Below are 27578 nucleotides of genomic sequence, written 5' to 3'. Positions count from 1 at the left end.
CCACTCCTGGGAAAGACCCAAACTTCCTAAAAAGGGTTACAGCAAGTAATTTTAATGGCAAAAATATAAGTTGTCTTCTCTCTCCCTTGACTATTTCCATTCCCGCATCTTATTTTCCCTTCAGCTCCTACAAAACCTCTCCTTTCCTTACTCTTTCTCTTCGTAGCTTCTCACATTTTTCCCCACTCCATTTCTCACCCCCTTCTCCATTTTCTCTAATAACAACTATGAAGTCTACAGTTAACGACTGCAGCATTTATTGAGGTTAAATTTTTTTATATTTCTCATCGGTAAAATTTAAGAAGCCTAATCTTTCTGTTTAAAAAAAAAATACAATATTTAGAGGGAACTTTTTTTTATGTGTATATGAACTTTTGTGTATTTTCCACCCGGAGATCATTGTCCTTCCTTAGAATTTCTCATCTTTAGAATCCGTGGTGGGAAAGATACGGAATTCTGGTTCCAGCCTCTGGGGTTTCCCTTTGTGGATGAAGAGCTCGGTCCTGCGGGCCCTGACGCAGGCGCCGCACCCCGCCCCACCTGTCATTTCTCTGACCTTCTACTGTCACCTAGCGGAGAGAAGAGGCAAGGGCTCCTCCGCGAGTTTGGCCGTTACCAAGCGACGGAGGCGGTGCGAGGCCTGGCCTAAGGAGGAGGGCGCGCACTAAAAGCCGCTAGAAAGAACTGTAACAACGCCGATTTCTATTGGCTGAGGAGCTCTCGGCCATCGCCTTGAGCCAATAAGCAGATGCATGCGGATGACGTCAGACGAGATGCGACTCCTCCCTCCCACCCTCTAGCGACGCGCCCGGCGACCGTGGAAACCCACTTTGAACTCTTGGGGGACGGGAGGGGTCTTCACTTCCCCGTGTGCATCTCGCCCCATGTGCACGTCGCAACTCGCACTACTGCAGGTGTTGTTCCTGCTGGTCTCCGAGGGCGTCTGGTCTCAGCCCTCATCCTCCCCGTCAGGGGCTGTGCCCACCTTTTCGGACGTGGGGCCGGGGTCGCCGGACGGGACCCTTCAGTCCTCCTCGGAGGGCTCTGAAACTCCCTGGCCTGTGCCTGGGATCTCTACGGTGGGCCCTACGGTAGTGACCCCCTCTGCACCTGGGAATGGGACCGTAGACCTCTTCCCAGGTGAGAGGAGGAGATGTGGGAATGGAAACCACTGAATTCGATCTGAAATTCTGGGAACAAAGTGAAATGCCGCCGAGTGGGGCTATCGGAAGAGGGGAATTCGCGCTTGGAAGTTTGGGAACCCTCATCCCGTTCGCTCTGCTTTATCTTCATAGTCTTACCGATCTGTGTCTGTGACCTGACTCCTGGTACCTGCGACATAAATTGCTGCTGCGACAAGGACTGCTATCTACTCCATCCGAGGACGGTTTTCTCCTTCTGCCTTCCAGGCAGCGTGAGGTGAGCTGCCGTGTGCCGGTGAATCCTAGGAAAACTGGGACCTTCGAATAGGTCATATTTGGAAGTAAGAAGAGTTAACTTTCCTGCCTTCAGCCCCCACTTGCATTTCTTTTCTTTAAAAAAAAAAAATTTTTTTTTAAATCCTATTGCATTTCTATAAGTGGAATCATTTGGTTTTTTCCCCAGGAGTGAAGTTCCTCCTCGAATTCTCCAGCGTAGGGCAGTCCAATAGAATAGGACCTTTGTGTTGTCCTGTGGTTGCCCAAGGAGGCCTCTCTTAAGCATTGGCTGACATCCACGCAGCACCTTTTTGGACCTAACCCTCGGCTTCTAAATGTATCTGTTCTTCATCCTGTTTCCTCTCAGGTCTTCAAGTTGGGTGTGTGTGGACAACTCTCTAATCTTCAGGAGTAATTCCCCATTTCCTTCAAGAGTTTTCGTGGATTCAAGTGGAATTAGGCAGTTTTGTGTCCATGTGAATGATTGTGAGTAGAGCTGTGTTGACTATGCTTGTTACCTAGCATTTGTTGAAAATTGGCTTTGTGTCTGGACCTTTGTTTTTAAACTTTTCTTTTGTCTTTTGAATTTCTATCATTTGCTCTCTTCCACCTCTCCACCTGCCCCTTCTCTCTTATTAGTGAACATTTGCAATTTTTTATGCCCTGTTGGCTGTAGATCAGAAAACCATATAGAACTTTAATTCCAATCATCCCCGTTAGCCACAAGGAGATGGCAGCCATAAGGAGATGGCTGCAGGAACTTGAACAGATTTCTGTATTATAAAGTATAGACTTATTACAGAATATACCTCTTTGGAGTGTCTGAAATTCTAAATGTAGAAATTGTGAAGTGAAAAGGGAGAAACAACAAATTCATATACATGAGAGATGGAAACGTTATTATTGAGACTGGTCAGTTGAAGTTTAGAAGAAACAGGAAGGAGAGGACAAACAATGTTATTTCCAACTTTGCCATGTTTTGGCAGAAATAGTACCATTTTGTTGTACTGGAGACTCATCTGATATGGGGCAAATGTGAGCATTATTGAACCTCCTGTTTTCATCACAAATTGCTAATAACATTCCTGGTATCAGGGACTTGGAACTGCCTGGCATTTGTCGACCATATTCTTACCTTAGATCTTAATAATAAAGCAATAGTTCTTTCAACAGAATATACATGCAGTAGAAGTTGTTAAAAATCAGAACTGTTATCTTTGAAAGTGGAATATTATTGATTGTGAGTCTTCTGGGGAAATTTCTGTAACTTAATCTGAGTAGTAGGAATAGGAATGTAGCAATTTATAAAAATTCTTTTGAGTGTACACTTAAGAATAGTGCATTTACAGACTTTGGTATGTATTATGCTCCAATAAGAATACATTTTAGGGGCATCTGGGTGGCTCAGTGGGTTAAGCCTCTGCCTTCAGCTCAGGTCATGATCTCAGGGTCCCAGGATTGAGCACCACATTGGGCTCTCTGCTCAGCAGGGAGCCTGCTCCCCCCAGCCCCACCCACCTGACTCTGGCTACTTGTCATCTCTTTCTCTGTCAAAATATAAATAAAATCTTTAAAAAAAAAAAAAGAATACTTTTTAAAAGCAGTTACTTGGTGTGCCAGGTATTTCTAAATAAATATTTTTCTTTTATCTAAACTACCCTTTCTTTTAAAAAACATTTTAGCAAAATTAAACTATTTCCAGAAGCTTCAAAAGGTCAATGCAACCCACTTTGAGGCCCTGGCTACAGAGTTTGGAGGCGGATCCTTCACTTCAACATTCCAAACCCAGTCACCACCACCTCATTACAGGGTGAGCCTGGGGATAGGGACGGGATTGTTTGGTGTGGTTTTTCCCTCATGGCTGACAGTTGACCAGGTATCCTTGAGGTACCCCCCCCCACCCACAACGGGGTCAACTCTTTTAGAAGACAGTATTATCCACATTCACAAGCCCTTGAGTTAATTTTTGTCTCTACTTTTTTTTTTTTTAATCTGGTTGAGTTCAGCCCAATCTCACTGTGAATAAATTTCTACTGTACTTTGTTCAGGCTGGGGACCCCATTTTGACTTACTTTCCCACATGGTCTGTAATCAGCTTGCTGAGGCAGCCTGCGGGAGTTGGAGCTTGGGGGCTCTGTGCTGAGAACAATCCTGCAGGTGAGTCCAAAACAAAAGTGCCAACCTTTTTATTCCACTTAAAATAGGCTTTCTTAGAAATTGCTTTAAAAAAAAACTTTTTAAAAATTGCTTTTCATAAAAATAAAATAGGCTTTCTCTTTTATCACTCCCTTAATTCTTTGCATTCTAAGGTTTCCTGGAGAGTAAAAGTACAACCTGTGCTCGTTTCTTCAAGAACTTGACAAGCAGCTGCACCTTGGATCCAGCCCTCAATGCTGCCTCTTATTATAATTTCACAGTCTTAAAGGTAGTATTCCTTCCCTCCCCCCTGTCACTCTTGTGGATAAAGACAGCTTGCTTCCTGCTGTTGGGTTGTGGATAAAGCACTGAACTGAAAGTCAGAATGCCTAAGAACTACATTAAAAAAACAGAGGGCCCAGAAACCCGACCCTCTGAAGAAAGATGAAAGAGTTGGGGAATATATGTCCCGAATAAGAGATTCTTCCCTTCTGGATAATGGGATTGGCTTGGGAGGGTGGCAGGGGATGACATTTCACTATTTACCAAAACCTCTTGCTTTTCTGTTCACTAGAGCTCTGCTCAGAGTAGGTATGTTATAGCCCAACCCCCCCACCCCCAGCTTTACTCACAGCATTTTGGTATATAGAGCCAGGTGAAGAGAAGACTCATTCTAATGTGTTGATTTTTCCTCCCCGCACGTAAAACCACAAGCTCCTGGATGTTTTCTGTGAGGTGTATGCATACTCACAGTTCTTGCTACTCTCTTATTCTAGGTTCCAAAAGGTATGACTGATCCGCAGAATTTGAAGGTATGATACTGTTTATCACTGCAAAGGAAGGAGACTGTTTGATCCCTTTGCATCTGAGTCAATTTCAGTCTAGAGTAATTGTGAAAGGAAATCTATGTGTGATATATCAAACTCTTAAGTGTGAATCTAAAACATTTTTTCCCATGTATGTTCTATATGATTAATAAGCATTACGTGAAATACAAGTTCATAAAGTGTTAGATAAGTTTGGGCAACTTATCTAAGTTGGATTAAGTAAAGTTAAATACTATATTTAGAGTGGACTTCTTGGAGTCTTTAACGTACTAAAGGCCTTGGTACTCTCTAAGAGGGGAATACTGAATATAATTAAAATTTATTTGAACCAGCACCTTGCTGGTTCAGTAGAGTTTGCAAGTCTTGATTTTGGGGTTGTGAGTTCAAGCCCCACACTGGATGTAGAGACTACTTAAGGGAAATAAAAACTTTTTTAAAAACCCACAAAAATTTGTAAAATTTATTTGACTGTGGAACCTTTATTTTATATCTAGTGGAATTAATGTTCTGAGAAATATGTTTTGAGAAGAGCTGACTTAAAATCATTTTTGATCTTAACTTGTAGGCTGGCAATGGAAGGAGAGGGGAAGGCAGTCAAAAATGAAAAATACTCATTTCAGCATGATATATAGCTAGAAGAGAAAATACTGCTTTGATTTTCAGTTGATTTGCCTCTTTCCCTTCCTAGTTCCAGGTTCCTGTAACCCTTGTCTCAGAAGCTGATCCTCCTTTCTTGTCTGGAAACACTTGTCAGAATGTGGTTTCCCAGGTGAGGACGCTGATGTCAGATTCTGGATTGATGTTTGTTGATCAACATTACCAGAGGCGCCTCATCTTCCATAAAGTACCAGACCAACCCCACATGAATGTTTGTGCATGGAACTTAACATGTCAAGAATTGAGCCCATCACCTTCCTTCCTACCATATTTCAGTTTCCATTGCTACCATCCTCCAGTATTTCATAATACAAAAGATTATGATTACTTCTGACTCTTCTTTCTTTACCCATTTGCAGTTTATTATAGTTCTTACCACATTTTCTTCTGTTGACAAAATCAGTATCATCTGAATATTCTGAAATAGAAGAGTCAACTTCTTTTCCTCCACTCTCCCTTTTGATCATCCTACAGAAGGAAGAATTATCTTAAGCATCACTGTAAAGAATGCTCAGAAATCAAAGGTTACCTTCAATTGCTTATGACTTCCATCTCTAGCTGTTATCTTCATTCATCCTCAGACATTGGGAGAGCCAAGTAAACTGGGTGTCCATTCCATGCTCCCTCTCTACTCATCTCCTCTGCACACAGTCAAAACTCATTTTTTTCTCCTTGAAATCCTTACCATAAACTTCTCCCATGAACCCTTTCAAAGAGCTCTATCCAGTCTGTTTTTGCATGTAGATATTATATGAAGTCTTTCTCTTCATGGCATTTGTGTTTGGTATTTTTAAGATTACTTGTTTAGTCTCCCTCATTCAGTTATTTCTTTTATTGAGATATAATTGACATATCATTAATTTTAGGTGTACAACATGATGATTTCATATATACATACATATACACATATAGTGAAATGATTACCATGGTAAGTTTAGTTGATATTCATCACTACACAGTTATACATTCTTCCTTGCAATGAGAACTTTTAAGACCAACTCTCTTGGGGCGCCTGGGTGGCTCAGTGGGTTAAAGCCTCTGCCTTCGGCTCATGTCATGGTCCCAGGGTTCTGGGATCGAGCCCTGCGTCGGGCTCTCTGCTCTGCGGACAGCCTGCTTCCTCCTCTCTCTCTCTGCCTGCCTCTCTGCCTACTTGTGATCTCTGTCTGTCAAATAAATAAATAAAATCTTTAAAAAAAAAAGACCAACTCTCTTAATGACTTTCAAATATACAATAAACTATTATTAACTATAGTCACTATGTTGTACCCTCATTCAGGTATAATAAAACTCTTAGAGACAGAAAATCTTCTGTATAATTGGCCCATTAAACAATTTATATTAATTGACTTCTACTTTTGTGTTTCAGGTCATCTATGAGATAGAGACGAATGGGACTTTTGGAATCCAGAAAGTCTCTGTCAGTTTTGGACAAACCAACCTGACTGTCGAGCCAGGCACTTCCTTAGAGCAACACTTTATCATTCGCTTCAGGGTTAGAACCCTTCTTATGGAGAACTAAGGGAGGGAGAAATACTGAATTAGAAATTAGAAATTCAGTATTTCTGTGCTTCTATGATGCATGCAGAATAGATTAAGAATATGAAGGTCTAGGGTTCCACACCCAGCCTAAAAAAAAAATAAGGCCTACAATCTGTCAGTTGAGGCCTCAGCATTTAGTATTTCATAATTTAACTACAAACGGTATTTAACAACATTTATTCAGTAACATTTTCTCAGATTATCTGGCTCCCCCATGAAGCAGTACTTTAGTCTCAAATCCAAACTGCATTTTTAGAAAAAAATAGTCACTTTGAATCATAAACTCAGCCAACCTCCCACAGAAATTCTTTAACTACCTTTTCTCATATTTTTGCGCATTCAGCAGTTTTTGTTTCACACTTTTTCTCTTTATATTTCTGTATTATTTGAGTTTATATACTTACAACAAATTTTTGCTTGTGTGTATTTATGGACATGACAAAATATAATGTGACAGCAGTCAGCATTTTATTCATTTCCCACTTAATCTAAGTTGCCAATCCTGATCACTATCTTTTGACTTTCTTCTACTTCTTTTTGAACCTTGCAGACTCTTGTTTCTTCTTCACTCTACCCTTGAGTGATCAACCAAGTCCCATGTCTCTCAGTTTATCTCTGGAACATCTGTAGTTAATTAAAAGATACTTCTAAATTATGTTTAAATTCTTCTCATTTTAGCCAGGCCGAACATAGCCCTCAATTGACAGTAATTTTTGAGAAACAGGGTTGGTCAATCCTTGGTTGTAATCCTTAAAAGAATTTTAAGATACTCAGGACCTATTTTAGTGAATAAAAAGTAAAACACGGAAGTTTTGCAAGAAACTTCTGCAAAACACTCCCCTGTGGAAGGGAGCCAGATTGTTCAGTGCAGCAAACTTACTGCTTTGCGATAAAGAAGGGTATGAAGCCAGGCAGTAGAAGGCGTGAGAGCATGCTTTTCTCTGTAAGTGACTTTCCCTTTTTCTGCAGGCTTTTCAACAGAGCATAGCTACTTCTCTTACTCGTCCTAGAAGTGGAAATCCTGGCTATCTTGTTGGGAAGCCACTTTTGGCCATAACTGGTGATTTAAGTCACCCTGTATCCTTTTTTGGAGCTGGGTCGCCTGTTGCAGCCTGATGAGAAAAACTGTGGCTGCTCATCTTCTGGGTATCCCAATTCTGAGGTCTCCTGATTTTTTAGGTATTCAGGACTTTATTTACTGAACCATTAATACATTATGTTCTCAAAGTTGTTGCTACCAAAGGCTTTAAAATGTGTTAAACTGGCTGAAGGTAAGGATCATGACTCACTTCCTGTTTGTTTTAATGAAATAGTTTTATACTGCTATGTGGTTAGCCATTTTGGGAGAAATAGTTCTTGTTTCTGTGTTTTTCAATTACTAGATTAAAAAATTTGTGACTTGAACAATGTCATGACATTGGTAAAATATAGTGTTAAAGAAACAATAAGAGTGTAAATTTTCCAATATGCCTTCTTTTTATTCTGTTCCACTATCCTTGACCATCGCTTTCTGCCTCAGATGACCCTCTTACAGAGCCGGGGTGATGGAATTTGCTCTGTTAAGAGACATGAAGTACAATTTGGAGTGAATGCAGTATCTGGATGCAAGCTCAAGTAACTCTTTGCTTCCGCATCACTTTCCACAATTTTGCCTCTGTAGAGAATATGTTGATATGACAACTTTTATGTTTTGGATGACAATGCTAGTTAGGAGTAGCTTATAATCTAAATAATGTTAATATTGCTAAAAGTTTTCTAACAGTCTTCTATATCTAATAATAAGGATTATTTCCTCTCATTTACTTTATGGCATCATTTTTAATGTTTGGATCAATATGTTAGCATTAAACTCCAGCCTCTCTGGTGTTTCATTTCAGGCTGAAAAAGGTGGACTGCAGCCACTTACAGCAGGAGACTTATGAGGCTCTTCATGGAAAGACCAGCCCAGAACTTGTTGCCATCTTTGGTAATGCTAACCCGGCCCGGAAGAGCGAGTGGACGAGGATTCTCAGCAGCAACTGCAGTGTTTCAGTGAGGAGACAAATAACACATTCTCACAAAAACTCTTTTTCCTGTTTTGTATGTAAATTATGGATATCAAAATTAAAACCAGTCCTGTTTCTATAGATGATGGGACTCTCCTAGAAGGAAATGTCGTCCTTAACCTTTCACTGCTTCTGTGTCCAAATCCTTGGCTTCACTCAAGTGGTGTGCTCAAGGCCAGTGCCTCCATCATACCTGGCACATAGATGACTCTCAGCCACTGTTATTCAGTTTAATCAATGAATGTCCCTCCATGGCATCATACGCTGTTCTACTTACACACCTTTTTATATGCCATCTCTCTGCCTGAATTTCTTTTACCATCACCAACCTTCCAGTCACATACTACCTATATCCCTGTCCCATGAAGCCATCCTTAACCAGAAGTGGCAGTTTGTCTTGGCCTTCCACGGCACTGACTATGCACCACTCATAGAACACTTCTCGTAACCAGTGTACATGAGCTCACCTTTTATTAATCTCTATGTTAGTCATTCCCATTTTAGAATATTAATTTTTTAAGATCTAATAGTATAATCTGTTGTGAACTTTTGTGTTCTTTCTCTAAGACATACTACCTTCTCTGTTGTATATAATGTTTAAAAAACAGTAGCTACTTAATTCATGGTAACTGACTATAGGCAACCATCAGCAGTTCAAGCAGATGCTTCTTTACCCTTCTACAGGCTATGCATTGTACTTCCTGCTGTGTCATACCAGTTTCCCTGGAGATCCAGGTATTGTGGGCATATATAGGCCTCCAGTCCAACCCACAAGCTCATGTGTCAGGAGCCCGATTCCTATACCGGTGCCAATCCGTAAAGGTAAGTCATGGCTCATAAAGGACCACTAAGCCTTGCAGTGTCTAGATTGTCTTACCAGCTATGATAAGCAGATCACTTTTTTTTTTAAGATTTTATTCATTTGACAGAGAGAGATCACAAGTAGGCAGAGAGGCAGGCAGAGAAAGAGGAGGAAGCAGGCTCCCTGCCAAGCAGAAAGCCCAATGCGGGACTCGATCCCAGGACCCTGGGATCATGACCTGAGCCGAAGGCAGAGGCTTAACTCACTGAGCCACCCAGGCGCCCTAAGCAGATCACTTTTTGACAATGAGAGCCGATTTATGCTACCAGCCAACATTTGGTTTGAGTGAGCTGACAGAACTTCTAAGTCAGTCCCTCTGCCTGGTTATTGAAATTAGCATGTTGTCATGATAAAAACAATCTATATCCTTTTCCCCAGTTTCTTTTCTCTTTTAATTTCCTGAACCCAGACTATAATACAGGTTAATGTCTTTTCAATTACCATACCAGTGTTACTATACCAGTTGATTTAACTACAGAAAACATTCTCCATAACTGTGCATTCACTATGACAGTCACATACTTATCAGAGTCTCTGAGCCTGTTCATTGCTTAAAGCTTTTGCTGGGACTAGTTGGTAGTCATCAATTCTTGATTGATTGCACTCCATTAAGACAGATAATTTTACTATGTAGTAAACATATACCTGCTGTTTATGATGTGTGTTAAGACACCTTTAACACATCTGCGTTGATTTTGTATCTAATCCTTAGCTTTAGAATTGCAAAAACAAAAATGATTAAGTCCCAGTGAACTGATTCACATATGAATTGCATGCCAGTTTATTAACTTCTAATGAAAACTAAAACTAATTGAAATATTACCTATATGTGATTGCATTTATATCCCAGAAAAGAAATAAACTTGAGACTACATATTGGCCAAAAATAAAATATCTTTAGCTCCTTCTTATAACAGGGTTGAGTACCTTAGCTATCTTTGCCTACGGATAGGGTTGAAACTCAAGTTACCCGAAATTATTAGTGAGAGCACTCCATTTTTTCTCTGTATTGGTTTACTGAATAAAATAGCAGTATTTCTATAAGACTCTTTGAGTCTGTTACAAATCCTACACTGAATAAATGGTTTTGTTTTTCTAAACTGTATCTTTATTTGCAAGTACCTATGTAGTTTGGGAAGATACCCACAGGAGTATTCTTTCTCTGAATCTCTGGTTCTCTTAGGCATAGAAGCGACCCAGTGCCTTTCTCTTATGTAGATATTTTAATCATTATTTTATTCTAGTACTTAGGAGAGGTTAGCTTTTTGGGTTAGTTTTCCCCCTCTACAAAATCACACTTTATAGTCATTCACATCTAACTGGCCTAAGTGGTTGACAATTGAGAATTTCAGTTGTGCTTCATTCATGCATAACTGAAGATAGAATCTATTCCAATCATGGAGCAAAAATTACTCTGTTGAACGTACTGAGAAATGGTGTGGGATATACGAAATCATATGCCTTTACTTATGGTGACTTGAAGGATGTGCAAAGGTCATGTTGACTATACAAAAATTGTCACTTTAAGGGCTGACTTGAGAAACTTGCCCTCATGAAAGTCGCCATGCCCTTATAAACATAAAAGGAATTGTAAAACAGTAGTGTTATATCAGAAAAGTTAAGCAAATACAAATATTTATTTCTATAATAAAGAGACAATTTTATCATCTGTGTTGAAAGACTTTCTTACCTCTTCAGTCATGAGTGGATATTTTCTCCTGAAGTCCTATAAACATACTCACTTTCTCTTAATGCGTTTATATTTTAATTATTTGTCCTCTACTTCAAATCCTTATCCACACAGGCTTGTCTCTCAGTATTTCCCGATGAAATTTTTTTCGTAGAATAGCAAGAGACTATTCAGAGAAAGCTAGTGTACATGTTCCCAAAGCTTCTAAAGTAAAAAGAAGAGGTAAACTTTCAGAAGATCTATGTCCTGTGATTTTCTCCCTACCCACTGGCCATGTGGTTGGTAGCAGTCTCATGTAGGCTGTGTCAGTCAGCTTCTGTATCTGAGTGAGGGCATGAAAGTAAAGCTGGGGGCACCTGGGTGGCTCAGTGGGTTAAGACCTCTGCCTTCGGCTCAGGTCATGATCTCAGGGTCCTGGGATTGAGCCCCACATCGGGCTCTCTGCTCAGCGGGGAGCCTGCTTCTCTCTCTCTCTCTCTCTCTCTGCCTGCCTCTCTGCCTACTTGTGATCTCTGTCTGTCAGATAAATAAATAAAATCTTAAAAAAAAAAGTAAAGCTGGGTGGCACACTGTAGGCTGTGGGCTAGAGTTAGACTATACACTTGTTTCGTTTTACCCAAAGTGTTTTGTTTTGTTTAAATTTGTGCCATGTTGAAAAATCAGGAAATTTCATGTTGACATCCAGATTTCTGACTTCTCTTGAAAACCTAGCAATAGCGATCCTGCACTCCTGCCTGGCATAAAATCTCTTGTCACTGAATGGTTGTTTCCACTTTTAAATAGAGGGCCCCTTGCACATAACCTATGCCTACCCACCCTTAGCCATCCCACTCTCTCATTCAGGTTCTCTGCTTAGAACAGTAAGCATTTGTGTTTATGACCCTTGGAATGAAGCTGCTAGATGGTCAGTTAAATTTTGAATCAAACTGTCTGAATGACTTCATTGTACAGATGTTGCTTTAGAAACACTTTAAATTCTTCTCACTATAAAAAGTGAAGTAGCAAAATTTTTGAAAGTCCCCAAGGGAAAAACAAACTACTAAGCAAGGAAGAATTCAAGCAAAAACTTCCCCTGTCTTCTTGTATGATAATAATATCTAAACATTTATTGTCATTTACTTTGTGATAATTACTGGTAGTGTTTTTTACAAATTTCTTTTAGTAAATGTTGCATCCTCATAACAAACCCATGAATTAAATAGGGTTTACCTACATGGTACTTTGCTGCTTATAATTTTGTACTAACTGAGCATTTAAAGGGATCTTTAAATTTGGGAATTAATAAAATACAATATGTATGTTATCTGAATAGAAACATTTTTAATTTAAAAATAAAGTTATCTCTAGAAAGAAACAATTACTTTTGCAGAATATTCTGGGTCAGTCAAAACCAAAACAATAGAGGCGCCTTGTGGCTCATTCGTTAAGCATCTGCCTTTGGCTCAGGTCATGATCCCAGGGTCCTGGGATCGAGCCCCTCATCAGGCTCTCTGCTTGGTGGGAAGCCTGCTTCTCTGTCTCCCACTCCCCCTGCTTGTGTTCTCTCTCTCGCTGTGTCTCTTTCTGTCAAAAAAATAAAATCTTTAAAACACACACACACACACACAAAAACAGTAAGTGAGTGACAAGGACAATGTAGCGTCACAGGATCAAGGCTCTGAACCTTTATAGAATTATAATATTCACTTCATCTTTTCCTTTTTAAGATTTTATTTATTTATTTGACAAAGAGAGAAAGATCACAAGGAGGCAGAGAGGCAGGCAGAGAGAGAAGGGGAAGCAGGCTCCCTGCCAAGCAGAGAGCCCCATGTGGGGCTGGATCCCAAGACCCTGAGATCATGTCCTGAGCTGAAGGCAGAGGCTTAACCCACTGAGCCACCCAGGCACCCCTATTCACTTCATCTTTATCTTTAAATGGATTATCAAGTTTTTTAGATTATCTAGGAGACCTGTTTTTTACAGTTTAGGGAGCATGGGTATTGAGTCAGTCAGACCTAGGTCTAAATCAAGTTATTTCTCTAAATCTAAGTTTTCTCATCTATAAAATGGAGATTATTAATAATATTTCGTTGAATTGTAAATATTAATTGAGAGCATAAAAGTAAAGTAGTACATTTCCCGGCACATAGTGAATACTCAATAAATATTGCTCATTATAACATTGTTATTATTTTTATCATCATAACTTTTTTTGTTCCAAATTTCCATAGAAGTAGCATATCAAGAAGGCTTAAAGCAAAAAAAACCAAAGAGATAAGCAGACATTAGAGCATAATTTTTCAATCTTTGTTGGCTGTCACCCATGGTAAGAAATGTATTTTACAACATAGCCCACATTATAGCACACACATATATAAAACTGAAACAAGAATTTTAGGAAACAATATTTTATGTAATACACTGTGTGATATTATCTATTCTGTCGTAGATTCTGGTTTTTGGTTAATGCTAGACACTAATGGGTCACAATTTGCAATTTGAAAAATACTTTTAGAAAATACATCTCTGACTATATTTATTTTTAAAGATTTTATTTATTTATTTGACAGACAGAGACAAGTAGACAGGCAGGCAGAGAGGGGGGCGGGAATCAGGCTCCCCACTGAGCAGGGAGCCTGATGGGGGGCTTGATCCCAGGACCCCGAGATCACGACTTGAGCCGAAGGCAGAGGCTTTAACCCCCTGAGCCACCCAGGTGCCCCTCTGACTACGTTTTAAAGCTAATGTGAATTCTCTAATTTTGCTTATATATAACTTTTAAAACGCAATAGAAAAACTTGAGTCTTCAGAATTTATGAATAACATACTGAACTTAAAAACCTTGTTCTTCATGTGGTACTAAAACACAAATTCTAAAATGGGCCAGTAACATTCAGTATTATCCAGTGACCTGGCAAATGCATTCAAGTTCTTTTTAATTATGAACTGTCTGCTAGACTGTATTGGTTCCAAACCTCCACACAGTTATGAAGGCAGTATTTTAATATATGGGAAAAAAGCATTTCATTTGAAATATTAATTTATAAATAAATATATGAAGAAAGGAAGCATTAGGGATCCTAATTACAGTGTTGAGAGAATAAGGGGGTCAAAGTGATCTGTAATTGCTGGCTATTAAATAGCTATGGTATGCTTTCTTCCTTGTGTTTTATTATCTCTTGCTACTTTGTATTAGTGCCCTATCTCCAAAAATACCTCTACTCCTTTGTCCAAAAAAAATCTTTATTGAGTGCCTATTTTGTGCCAAGTGCTATGGTGGATGCTGTAGATATAATGCATGGAAAACAAGATAGACATCATCCCTGTCCTCATGGAAAGCAAAATGTTTTTTTTCTGAAATTAATAATTACCTCATATTTTATTTCTTTAGTTTTCTTTGAGCTAAAAGCTAAAACATCTCACACTCTCCAACATCTCTAAAATCTCTCTCAATGCAGTTTTCTAAACAGTTGAACTTGGCATGAGATATTAACAGTTCTACTTTTTCCTATGTATTTTCTTCATAGCGACCTCCATTACCTGGTGTAGTATAAACTACTTCCTGCCCACAGTTGTTACGGAACTTTCCCATCATCCTAGGAATTCCTCTTGCTTCTTGTGTTAGAGTCACTGTTTACCAGACACTGCTTTTTCCTTCTTGGTTGGCTCTCTTGTTTTGATGGAGCTCAAAATCTAATAACCTCTTTGAAAAGAAAGCATGCATAAAGTACATATTTACTTTAGTTCACCTAAGGATAGCTTTATTCAAGCATCTATCATCATTATTATCATTTCAATTATGATTGATCATTTATCCAGGCATTCTAGATTGGATTCTAGATTGGAAATATTTTCTACTCACAATTTGAAGGCTTTCTTCCATTGTCTTCTAGTTCTCAGTACTGTTCAGAAGCTATTTTAAGATCTTGTGCTTCTAGTAGTCTGAAGCTTCTACAATATTATGCCTTGGGTAGGTTTTTCTTTTTCTTTTTCTTTTTTTTTTTCTTTATGCCAAACAATTTTGGGGATTTTTTTTATTCTGAAAACTCTAAGAATTTTCAGTTATCATTTGTTTAATAATCACACACACACAATTTTCTCTGTTGTTTTTGTAACTCCTGTTAATCTGTTACAGGGTCACCAGATTGGTTCTCTAATTTTTTTTCTTTTATATTGTCTATCTCTTTCTTTAGCTCTTTTTTCTTTCTAGAAAAGTTCCTCACCTATCTTTAACTTTTTTATTGATTTTTTTTCCTGACTATCCATTTTTAAAATCTAAGAGCTCTTATTTTCTCTTTCATTTCATAATATCCTTTTTTATATATATTTAAATATCTGGGGTACTGGCTGGCTTAGTCAGAAGAGCTCATGACTCTTGATCTCAGGATCATGAGTTCAAGTCCCACATTGGGTGTAGAGATTACTTAAATAAATAAAACTTTTAAAAAATAAAATAAAAAATAAAGATCTTAAGTTTTGATCTTTATCTTTCCTTGTTTATTTGTTGTGAGTTTATTTATTTTGTTCACTTGGTACAGTTTTTCCTCTTTAACGTGAGAAGCTTCCCCATACATCTGGCAGTTCCTAGCTGTCTGTCCAACCTAAGAGTAAGCAGTTAAAGCTAATTGAAAGCTCTGTGCTCATGAATGAGACTTGCTGACTCGTGGCCTCCATAGTAGGGCAGTTAGGTACAATTGTTTTGGGGGTTATGGAACTGCCAAATGTCAGTCTTTTTGTCTTGTTGCTGAAACTGATCATTTTCTCCAGAAAAGACCCTCCTGATTCCTGACTAACAGGATGGATATAAGACCATTTGTCAGCATTTTAGAGCTAAATGAGGGAAAGGATTTCATTATATAGAAAAATTTTCTATTTTTAGTTCCATACATCACTCCGTCCTCCTTTATGCCCAATGTCCCTAAATCCAGAATTTCTCGGGGCACCTGGGTGGCTCAGTGGGTTAAAGCCTCTGCCTTCAGCTCAGGTCATGATCCCAGGGTCCTGGGATCGAGCCCCACATCGGGCTCTCTGCTCAACAGGGAGCCTGCTTCCCTTCCTCTCTCTCTCTGCCTGCCTCTCTGCCTACTTGTGATCTCTGTTTGTCAAATAAATAATCCAGAATTTCTCTTATTTAAATTACCCAATCTCTTACTGAGGTGGGGAAGGGGTGGTTGCCTGATCACACTGAGGGGGTATAATTCAGTAACCACTTTCTGTCCCTACCTCATGCCTGCCATCATGTTATATTCTGTCCCCCCATTTTCTTTCGTTAGTCTCAGCCAGTCTTCCATGCCTGGCTGGAGTCAGGGTTGCCTTTTCAGCTTTAGCCTAAGCTGGCTGTCCTGGAATGCATGTGGTTATTTCAGTGCCCCAGAAGTTACATTACTTCTGTTCCAAGTCCCTCAGGAACTTCACTGTTTTAAAAAAAGACTCCAAAGAGTTAATATGACATGCAAGATCATCACAGCACTGGCCCCATACCTATTTTTTTAAGTACCTAGAAGGGTTATTCCGGGCAAAGTTGTGTTCCCAGAGCCTGGTTTTATTGTTGCCAAAGGCCACAGCAGATAGTATCTAACATCAGGGTAAACAAAGGTGAGTGGAGGAAATAATCATTTCTGGTTCAACAAGATAGTTATTTACTGTCAAATTATAATCAGAAGTCTGATTGGTAAGCACAGAGAACAAAAGGAATTCATTTTACATAAACTTGTTTCAGTCATCAGGTTACAACTGTATCTACCAAAAGCTATGTGTAGTATTAGATCAGATACTTGAGAGGCGCCTGAGTAGCTCAGTTGTTACTAGTCTGGCTTCGGTTCAGGTCATGATTCCGGGTCCTGGGAACCGGACCCCTGCATTGGGCTCCCTGCTTGGTGGGAAGCCTGCTTCTCCCTCTCTTGCTCTCCCTGCTTGTGTTTCCTCCCTCACTGTGTCTCTGCCAATAAATAAAATCTTGGGGGAAAGAAAAAAGATAGATACTTAGTCAGCTTGATGAGGTCCCTTCTTCCTGGAGCATCTGTTTCATTTGACTTGAATTGGGTGGTTGAGAGGATCCTTTTTAACCCTAAGATTTTGTCAATCTGATGGGCTTTTTATCGACATTACGGAGTTCTTTGTTTTTCCCGTGAAGTTTCACATTTTCTGCAATTGAAGATGGACTAGAAATGCCACTAGTATGTGCACATGTGTACTGCTTCAGAGCCTGGAGCCTTCTGGGACTTGATAAGGTAAAGCTGCTAAGCACATAACAGCAGCAGTTTTCCCATCTGGCTTCTTTGATATCAGCCAGCTCCCCATTTGGGGGAAGCTAGAGTCAGTTTTTCAGTCTTTAGGTAGGTGTAACTGTTCACAGTTCTAGTGTCGTGGACTGCTGCTATGAAATTCATTTCCTGTGTATCATAGAATGAGAACTATGTAGGACCAATGTGAGAAAAAGGCATATCCTGCTTAGAGCAATTTGGTTTTGGTCTTTTTTCAGGGAAAGTAATAGTAACAATCAAGTTAGAGAGCTATATGAATGGATTCCAAGCACTGACCTGTCATGGACTTTCTTCCTGCAGGATTCCCAGCAAATAATAGATGTACCTTTGACAACTGTTGTGACCTTTGTGGACATTACCCAGAAGCCAGAGCCTCCAAGGGGCCAACCTAGAATAGACTGGAAATTGCCGTTCGACTTCTTTTTTCCCTTCAAAGTGGCATTCAGCAGAGTAGACTCTCAAAAAGGCTCAGCCTCTCCCATCCTTATCCTGTGTCTCTTAGTACTTGGACTTCTCAAGCTAGAAACTAGGTGAAAGAAGAAGAATCAGATATTAATTTTCCCTATGGGAAGTTCGGAGACAGCCTACTTATCTTGGCTAAATAGGTCCATACCTGCCCGTGACCAGAGGAGAGTGTATAAGATAACAGAGGACCTAATTGAAGGAATGTACGTGAAAGAAGGGATTTTCGAAAAGCAATAAAAATACCTTCTTTGTCATGGTTCTCTGCTTAGGACTGTGCAGACCACCAAGTACACATTAGGTTCTCTACTTCTCAAGCTAGGAAGAACACAAAGAGCCCTGCCTCCAGCCCTTCAGCTTGTGTTTGCCTCACTAAAGTTTTGCAAGATCTTCATCCATCTGCTCACAGGCACACTGAGGCCCAGCATTGAAAGGAACGTGCTCCTGCTGTCCCCCGGATGAACTTGGGAATAGATGCCCTCTGGACTTGAGAGGAGCTGAAAACTGCTAGCTAAGGATTTCATCTCGCCCCTCCCCATTCCCTTGGGCCACACTCTGTCCCGGCATGAGTGAGGAGAGCAACTCTTTCTAGTCAGTTTCCAAATGACTGTGGAATCCCAGACCCCCATTTTTTACTAGTAAATGGTCCTACCGCTCATTTCTGCATTTTTCTTCCATTGTGGTGAGGAGGAACAAAACTTGAGAGCTTTGTTGTACTAATTCCAGCAGCACACAGAAGCTGACATGTGATCACCTCATGTTTATCTATGTGCAGCAGGTTTAAAAAGGTGGGGAAAAAACTTTCATACATCACACAGTGGCATTCAAATCGAAGTACTTGGGCTTTTTTCCTGGGATTGGAGCTAAACATAGCAATGATAAGTAAGATTGGTAGGGAGCGTGAAAGGGTGAAGGTGATGCCAGGAGCCAGAGGGTTGGGAGCCTAAAGAAACACTGAATGGGCAAAAGAGACGCTAAGATATGGGTTAAGTAACATGGGAGCTCATTATATGGGGACTTGAAATCCAGGCAGAGAGAAATGGGAGAGTCTTTTTCCCCCCCCCACAACATACTAATCTGAATCTAGAATAGCCATTTAGTAAAGCATATACTTAGTTATAATAAATCCTACTTCATGAGCAGAAAATGCTGATTGTAGAAGCCATCACTGATGGGTTTATCATTTTGCCCACTCCAAAGTACGCTGAAAGTAATCTACACCTCCCTGGAGGAAAGTGGCAAGGTTCTCATAGCAGTTATTACCAAACCAGGAGGCAGTGCTTCTGTACAAGGGACATTCTGCACAGGGGAGGTCGGGACCTGGGAAGCTGATGGTGTTTCCCATTAGAGTCCGTTATGAAGATGTTAATGTGAATTCAGCAGCCCTGCCTCCAAAGAGGTCTGTACCAAAACAGACCACAAGCTACTGGAGTATTCAGGGTCTCCAGTTTGGGCTTCTTAAAGGGGAATAAGCTTATGTGACAACCCTATATTATGGGGTAGGAGACATCTAATTTACTCCCAACAGCCTACAAGTCCTTCTTAGAATCCGATCCCTCTATTTCTTTATTCACATGCTTATTCCCATGCCCAGGTGCTATGAAACCATCCTATCCCTCTACCAAAAAAATTTAAATAAAACTCACATACTGTGTAAGTCACCCTTTTAAAATACAATTCAGTGGTTTTTAGTATATTCCGATTTATGTAACTGTCACCACTAATTCCAGAATATTTTCATCACCCTAAAAACAAAGCCCACACTGATTAGCAGTCATTTCTCATTTCCCCTTTCCACTGGGTTCCTAGCAGTCACTAATCTGTTTTCTCTATATGTAGATTTGCCTGTTCTGGACGTCTCCTATAAATGGAATCATACAATATGTGACCTTTAGTGTCTGTAGCATATTTTCAGAGTACCTGTTGTAGCATAGATGAATAATATTCCAGTGTATGATTATGCCACATTTTATTTATTCATCAATTGATGGACATTTGGGTTGTTCCTACTTTTTGAAGTTATGATTAATGTGGCTTTGAACATTCATGTACAAGTTTTGTGTGGACTTAAGGTTTTATTTATTTTGAGTATATACCTTGGAGTGGAATTTATGAGTAATATGGTAATTCTACGTTTCTCTTTTTGAAAAACTGCCAAAGTATTTTTCCAAAGTGGAAATCCCACCAGCAATGTGTGAGTATTCCAATTTCTCCACATCCTTGCCAACACTTGTTATTGTCTGTCTTATTTTAGCCATCCTTGGGGGTGTGTAGTGGCATTTCATGTGCTCTACTGTGCCCTTTTAAACTATAATACATAGAGATCTTACACCAGAAATCAGCACATCTGTTCTTCCAAGACAGGAATACCTCAAGTGTTCTCTTCCTCTCTACATCTCTGCTAATTTAATTAGCTTATAAACATAGTTTCCAGTTACAAGGCTACTTAATATACCTTAGATGAGATTTTGTGGTTCTCTCTAGTCACTCTCCTTGTAGTAGACCTTTAAGACTTTTTAAAAACCATCTATAGCACAATGCAGTCTTCTTAGTTCCCTCCCTTTATCTCTACAAGTTATCAGCTAATTGACTTACTGCATAAAAGGTCTGTATTGTAACCATGTATTCAATTTAAGGAATAAGTTTTATTTTAAAGGGAGATGTACAGTTTGGATAGAATGAAATTGAAATCCCAGGCAAACATTGCCGGGGTGGAGAAACAAGTACTCTCAAAAACTTTCTGGGAAATTATAAATTGGTAGAAACTTGGAGAGAAGGGCAGATAACTATTTGATAATAGGTATCAAAAGCCTTAAAGTTGTCGGTAAACTTTGACCCAACAATTCCACTTATTGGACATTTTTTAAGGAGGGAAGAATATCCAACAGTGGAGAATTACATATAATAAATATATCCATAGATTGCAGTGTTGTACAACCACTGAAAATTGAGTAGACTTACCTTCATTACAATATGATCTATTTTTAAATGAACAAAACAGACTACAAAATGGAGCATATATTCTGTTATTTCATTTTTTTAACAAAAGCTATACATGTGTATTTAGGCAAACAAAAGTCTGGAAAGCTAGCATGTCAAAATGGGGATTTTTAATAGTTTTTTAAAGATTTTCATTTATTTGAGGAAGAGAGCAGGAGTGCAAGCTCACAATCAGGGAGAGCAGCAAGCAGAGGGAGAAGCAGGATCCCTGCTGAGTAGGGAACCTGATGTGGGACTCCATACCAGCACCATGATCTGAGCCAAAGGCAGATGCTTAACAGATGAGCCACCCAGGCCCCCCAAAATGAGGATTTTTTTAAAATAATGAGCATTTCTGATTTTTTTAAAAATATTTTATTTATTTATTTGACAGAGAGAGAGGTCACAAGTAGGCAGAGAGGCAGGCAGAGAGAGAGGGAGAAACAGGCTCCCCACCGAGCAGAGAGCCCGATGCAGGGCTCGATCCCAGGACCCTGAGATCATGACCTGAGCCGAAGGCAGAGGCTTAAACCACTGAGCCACCCAGGCGCCCCGCATTTCTGATTTTTATAATCATAAAACTATATTTTGAAGAAAACATATACCCTCCAAAAAAACTACCTCCCGTTTAGTGTATGTAAGACTGTTCTGTATTTATGACTAACTTCCCTTTTCTATTGATGTATTTATTTGGCATTTTGGGCCTGTCTTTGGCATCAGGGGTTCTGAAATGCCAATCACATCATAATCTTCTGGAGTACTTTATGAAAATAATGATTCCTGGGCCCTACTCCTCAAGATTCTGATTCACTGGTGGGAAAGGAGGTTCTAAGAATCTGTATGTTTAAAAGGCTTTCCTGGTACTTCTGATATGCAACCTGGTTTGCAGAACTACATGTATTGTGTCGCTGAAACGGATTTCATTTAAGTGTCTGTCCTGTCATTGCCAACTCATGTGATATGTCTGCCAGCCTAGCCTACTACCTTTTCTCTTAGAATTCCCATCACTCAGAGTTCTGCCAAGGGTGGGCCCAGCCTCCAGGCTCACATTACCTGCATGATTCTGCCTCTCCACAGCTGACCAGTCCAAAGCAGAGTCCTGGACCAAGTTAGGCCAGTAAGATTTTCTTTCCTGAGACTTTGGAACTGGGACCAAGATGGGAAGTCCGTCAGGAGCCGGCACTAACTAAGGATATTTGAGGGCTGAGGAAGCTGTTTTCCACCAAGCGTTAACTGATGAAGAGCCTACCTTAAAAGGGAAAAGAGAAACAAATGTGCAGAGAGAAGTGTAAATAAGAGACCCAGAGAGGAAGGGTAGTTTTAGTCCCCAACTTCCGGTGCCTTGTACCCACCTCTCATGAGATTCAGTTTTACCTCTTGTTCTTGGAGACTGTTACTCCTTCTGCTAAACTGCCTTATTTGGATATTTCTATTATCAACAATTAAAGAACCCAAGACTAAGATAACTTAAACTATTACTCCATAACATGTAAAGGAGTAGTCTTCAATCCTGCATTCCTATAGTCCAGTTCTAAATAGTCCACTTCCTTTGTGACTTTCTAGTCATGGCCAGCTCTATTTCCATTTGCTGAGACAAAAGATCCCTCCAATCTAAAAAAAAATAATAATAAAAAAATAAAAAAAATATCGGGGTGCCTGGGTGGCTCAGTGGGTTAAGCCTCTGCCTTCAGCTCAGGTCATGATCCCAGGGTCCTGGATCGAGCCCCACATTGGGCTCTCTGCTCAGTGGGGAGTCTGCTTCCCCTTCTCTCTCTCTCTCTTCCTACTTGTGATCTCTGTCTGTCAAATAAATAAATAAAATCTTTTTTTAAAAAGATATTTTAAAAATCATATGCAGGAAGGATACCATGGCTAAGTTATTTCCCCTATTTCTGCAGAGGTGCAAACTAGTTTATATTTCTAGATTTGGTCTCCCAATCCATAGTCACATATCCCATTCCTTTCTCCTCCCTGGGTAGAATATTAATAGTAAAATAGTAATAAAAATAACAGTAATAAAATAGAAAATGCACAGTGTTAAAGTATTTCTGTATTTTCTCTTAACAACCCTATGGAATAGACAATGACAGAGTTATTAGTCCATTTCTTATTTGAGAAAACTAGACCCAAAGGAATTAAATTCATTCATTTATCAAGTATTTATTGAGTGTCTATTATGTGGTTCTATGTCAAGATCTTATGTTCTAGCAGGGAAGGCAGACAAGCAATTACCTAAGGCAACGTGCAACTTAAGAGAAGAACTAAGAAAGGATTTCTCAAGTGGAGAAGGCCTGTCTCTAATGACTTAGCTATCCCCATGGTTACCTAATTTGTTTTAAGTTCATGGTAAGAATTTTTTTTTTTTTTTTTTTTTTTTTTTTTTTTTAAAGATTTTATTTATTTATTTGACAGAGAGAGAGATTACAAGTAGGCAGAGAGGCAGACAGAGAGAGAGGAGGAAGCAGGCTCCCTGCGGAGCAGAGAGCCCGACGCGGGGCTCGATCCCAGGACCCCGAGATCATGACCTGAGCCGAAGGCAGCGGCTTAATCCACTGAGCCACCCAGGCGCCCCTCATGGTAAGAATCTTAAAAGCTGAAGTACCAGATGAAACTTACTGGAAAGCACTTTTACTACTTTTGTGTCCCCCAGCCTACTTCAAAGCTAAAGGTCTGACAACTCAACTCATGCTCACTCTTATCTTTTCCCCATCTGTTTCCTAACATACTATGATGCAACATCATCAGATTTGCAAGAATCCTGGGGCGCCTGGGTGGCTCAGCGGGTTAAAGCCTCTGCATTCGGCTCGGGTCATGATCCCAGGGTCCTGGGATCAAGCCCCGCATCGGGCTCTCTGCTTGGCTGGGAGCCTGCTTCCTCCTCTCTCTCTCTCTCTCTCTGCCTGCCTCTCTGCCTGCTTGTAATCTCTATCTGTCAAAAAAATAAATCTTTAAAAAAAAAAAAAGAAGATTTGCAAGAATCCCTCCTCTTCTCTCACCCCCACCCCCCCAACTTTAAAGTAGTAAGTGATGTCAGCTCTCCCTGCTTTATGCTCCCCGTGCTCACTGCTGGAGCCTCCTTTCCACTGACCATTTCTTATTTGGGTCTTTGCACTAGTCTAAACAGCCTCCCAGCTTCTACCCTTCTTAACTGATTTCAGACACACAGTGATTTCTCATCATTGTGCCATTCCGGTACTTTAAAAGTCATAGTTCTCTCTCTTTGAGGATGATAAAATTCAGGCTCTTTAGTGGGGCACAGAAATCCTCTTGCAAGATGCCCCCCCCCCCCCCGCCACCAAACACATCTCTTTTTTAACATCCTCTGTACGGTGTCTTCTCATAGGACATCTCATGCCTTTACTTACTGCATACCCTCTTCCTCATATGATCCCGCTTCCCATTTCTAGGTGAACGACTTTTTTTTGTCCTTCAAAGCACAATTCAAATGTCTACTCTCTTTTGAAAGCCTTACCTGACTCCCGGGCACCCCCTTCTCTAGCATTAATCGCATTCTGTTGTAATCATTTGCTCTCCTATCTGTCTCTCGCATAAGGCTATGAATTCATCTAGGAAGGCACGATGTCTTCCTCCACACCTAGGGAACCCTGGAACATCAAGTAGGCAATTGATGAATGAGGAAATGAATAAGTAGGCCCAGGATGTTCTCAAGAAGAGGAAGACGTGGCAGGGGGGTGGGGGGGGGTGGGAGGTTGAGGAACCAGGTGGTGGGTAATAGGGAGGGCACGGGGGTGGGGGGGGGTGGGAGGTTGAGGAACCAGGTGGTGGGTAATAGGGAGGGCACGTACTGCATGGAGCACTGGGTGTGATGCCAAAACAATGAACACTGTTATGCTGTAAATAAACAAATAAAAAAAAAAAAAAAAGAAGAGGAAGACGCTTTCCTTGTCACTGACCTCCAGTCAAGTGCTGTGCAGTTCCCCACCCCCACAGCTGCCCAGCCCTGCCTGTGCCCATACAAAACACGCCCTCTGAGGAAAACACAAGAAGGAAAGAGGGAGGGGGCGCCTGGGTGGCTCAGTGGGTTGAAGCCTCTGCCTTCGGCTCAGGTCATGATCCCAGTGTCCTGGGATCGAGCCCCGCATCGGGCTCTCTGCTTGGCGGGGAGCCTGCTTCCTCCTCTCTCTCTCTCTCTGCCTGCCTCTCTCCCTACTTGTGATCTCTATCTGTCAAATAGATAAATAAAATCTTTAAAAAAAAAAAAAAAAAAAAAAAAAAAAAAAGAAGGAAAGAGGGAGACGCAGTTCTAATTTAAAGTGTGGATCTGCATTCACCTTTGGAATAGTTCCCGTTGTCAGGGATTAAATACAACTTTTTTAAAAAAATAAAACAATTTTGGGGGGCGCCTGGGTGGCTCAGTGGGTTAAAGCCTCTGCCTTCAGCTCAGGTCAGGATCTCAGGGTCCTGGGATAGAGCCCCACATCGGGCTCTCTGCTCGGCAGGGAGCCTGCTTTCCTTCCTCTCTCTGCCTGCCTCTCTGCCTGCTTGTGGTCTCTGTCTCTGTCAAATCAATCAATCAATCAATCAATCAAAAAAAAAAAAAACCACCAAAACAAAAAAACTTTTTATAATACTCTCACCAATGCCCTTGTCGAACAAGAGTTGGGCTGAGACCCTTGGGGAAACCTCCAGACACCTAGGCGGCAAATCATTTTATTGCAGTGACAAAATTTTCGCATTTCAACAACAGAAGTTTGCCGGAAGTGTGGATTCTGTATATTCTCTAACGTATTTCTGAGGCGCCCTGGGGATACAATGTTCAAAGCTGACAGACACACCTATGGGATCTACCAACAGCTGCGGGAGCCAGGCATATTTCCCGCCTCCCTGCGAAGCCAGGTGGGGCCCCAGTCCCCCAGCGGAACGTGGACGTTCACCCCGAGAAGTCGAGCCCCGCCTCCCGGCGTCTGCCGGGGTCTGGGCAGGCGGGGCCCTGCCACGTGGAGCGCAGACCCGATTCTCCAAGGGCCTACGCTGTTGCCGCAGCGTAGCTCCGGCTCGGCCCTTCGCCCCACGTCAGCAGCGGAGGCTCCGCGGCCTGCGTTACTCCAACGCATCTGACGTAACGTCATCTTGCGGGACGTGGACGGAAGAAAAAAGGGGAGTTATTCGGCGCCAGAATCTGCCCGGCGTGGACTGCGGACCAGACCGCGGGGCCTGCGGACCAGGCGGCGGAGCCCGACAGCTGGGTCGGGCGGCGGCGTGAAGCAGGTACGCGGCGAGGATGGCGGCAGGAATGGCGCGGCGCCAGCGCCTCCGCGGGGGCTGATGGGGCGCGCGGGCCGCCGCGGGGGAAAGGGTGAACGCCGGCCCGCGGGCGACCCTGGGGGCTGCGGGGACGCGGGCGGGCGGGCGGGGAGGCCGGGCCCGAGACTGGGTGTGGGCTCGCGGCCACTGACGGCGGCTGCCTGGGCGGCCCAGGGAGCGCCGGCCGCCTTGGGTGGTCCCATATGGGCTCCGAGGGGCTTGGGGCACGGACCTCCGCGGCCGCGCTTGGTTCCTCCCACGTGGAGGAACCGCTCCGGGTGGAGGCCTGAGGGCTCAGCGGACCCCTCTCGGGGAGTCCGGGGTCAGCTTCCAGTGCACCTGCCCCGCGGCCGGTGATGGACCCTGGTTTGTAATCGGCCACGCGCCGACTCTCCGCGGCCTGTGTGTGGGTCCCCTGCCGCACCCCCACCCCCGGGCTCTCGTGACCCTCTCTTTCAAAACCAGGCCCCCGGCAGCGGGGGCGTTCGCTCACGACTGCACTTTGCAGTGTGGCACACGGTCTGTGAGGAGCACCTCCGTGGCAGTCCAGGGCGCACCCAGACTCCCCGCCCCCCATCATTATCCCCTGCTCTCTGAGGCGCCTGGGTTTATCACACGGTCTTTGTCTTTGAGTGCTGAACCATATACCAAGTCTGTGTTTCTGGATGAAGTTTGTTGGGACTAAAGTTCAGTTCTTTGTCCAAATCAGTAAGATAAAGTCATTCTGTTTAAAACGAGTAGGGGCGTTTTGGGTGCTCTGTCAGTTAAGCGTCCACCTTCGGCTCAGGTAATGATCCCAGGGTCCTGGGTTCGAGCCCCACATCTCCGCTGGGCGGAGAGCCTCCCTCTCCCTCTGACTCCCACTCTTGTGCTTTCTCTCTCCCTCTTTCTCGCTGTTGAGTAAATAAATAAAATCTTAAAAAACAACAAAAAATAAAAACACGAATGAAAGAGGTACTTCAGAAATGACCTGAGTCAAAACATGGGAACTTTTTTTTAGCTGATAAGACATTGAGTCTAGACACACACATACCCTTTGCTCCCTGGAATCAGCTGTCTGCTTTAGAGAGTCTAATGAGCTCTGACAGGAGAACCATTCATTGCAGTCAGTCAGAGGTTGTGTGGTACAGGGGAGAGGCCAGGCAGGCTTGGTTTCTAGGTCAATTTTGAACCTAACAAGTTAGTGACCTTGAACACTCAGAGCTTTCAGTTATTAGATAAAAGAGAGGTAAGCAGTAAGTTTAATTTGTGATTATGTCCATCAGAGAATATTCATTGAATTCTTATGCCTGTGACACATCCTGCAGGAAGTAAAGAGAAAGTTGTAGGACATCATTAGTGCTTAGAAGAGGGACCACAGCTGACATTTGTTGAGCATCTGTTGTACTCAAGATTCCATGCATTGTCTCATTTAATTCTCACAATAATCCCAAGAAGTCCTTACTGTTATTGT

At 41.6% G+C, this 27578-nt stretch overlaps 2 protein-coding genes across 5 annotated transcripts in view; both read left to right on the top strand.

Moving 5' to 3' along the window:
• The first annotated feature begins 789 nt into the window (after positions 1 to 789).
• TCTN3 (tectonic family member 3) lies at positions 790 to 18539 on the top strand. Its single transcript, XM_046027867.1, has 14 exons — positions 790 to 1140; positions 1296 to 1419; positions 1786 to 1904; positions 3101 to 3228; positions 3467 to 3575; positions 3728 to 3843; positions 4331 to 4366; positions 5070 to 5150; positions 6408 to 6533; positions 7550 to 7657; positions 8100 to 8194; positions 8458 to 8611; positions 9310 to 9447; positions 17720 to 18539. Exons 1-14 carry the CDS (start codon positions 885 to 887, stop codon positions 17951 to 17953), a joined length of 1824 nt encoding a protein of 607 aa, XP_045883823.1. The 5' UTR covers positions 790 to 884; the 3' UTR covers positions 17954 to 18539.
• Positions 18540 to 25931: 7392 nt separating this feature from the next.
• ALDH18A1 (aldehyde dehydrogenase 18 family member A1) overlaps positions 25932 to 27578 on the top strand; it is a 40991-nt gene continuing 39344 nt past the window's right edge. For all 4 annotated transcript variants that reach the window (XM_046027422.1, XM_046027421.1, XM_046027420.1 and 1 more), the window contains exon 1: positions 25932 to 26089. The gene's annotated coding sequence lies outside the window, so the exon portion shown is untranslated. The remainder of the gene's footprint in view (positions 26090 to 27578) is intronic.

The sequence above is a fragment of the Meles meles genome, chromosome 13, assembly GCF_922984935.1.
Source record: "Meles meles chromosome 13, mMelMel3.1 paternal haplotype, whole genome shotgun sequence".
NCBI classification, from domain to species: Eukaryota; Metazoa; Chordata; class Mammalia; order Carnivora; family Mustelidae; genus Meles; species Meles meles.
This window is presented reverse-complemented; position numbering and strand designations above follow the sequence as displayed.

Coding starts and splice junctions, on each gene's coding strand:
- TCTN3 (XM_046027867.1), top strand. CDS start 885: ATGTGCACGTCGCAACTCGCACTACTGCAGGTGTTGTTCCTGCTGGTC. Junction 3,576..3,727: donor TGCTGAGAACAATCCTGCAG/GTGAGTCCAAAA, acceptor TTGCATTCTAAG/GTTTCCTGGAGAGTAAAAGT. Junction 5,151..6,407: donor GTCAGAATGTGGTTTCCCAG/GTGAGGACGCTG, acceptor TTTGTGTTTCAG/GTCATCTATGAGATAGAGAC.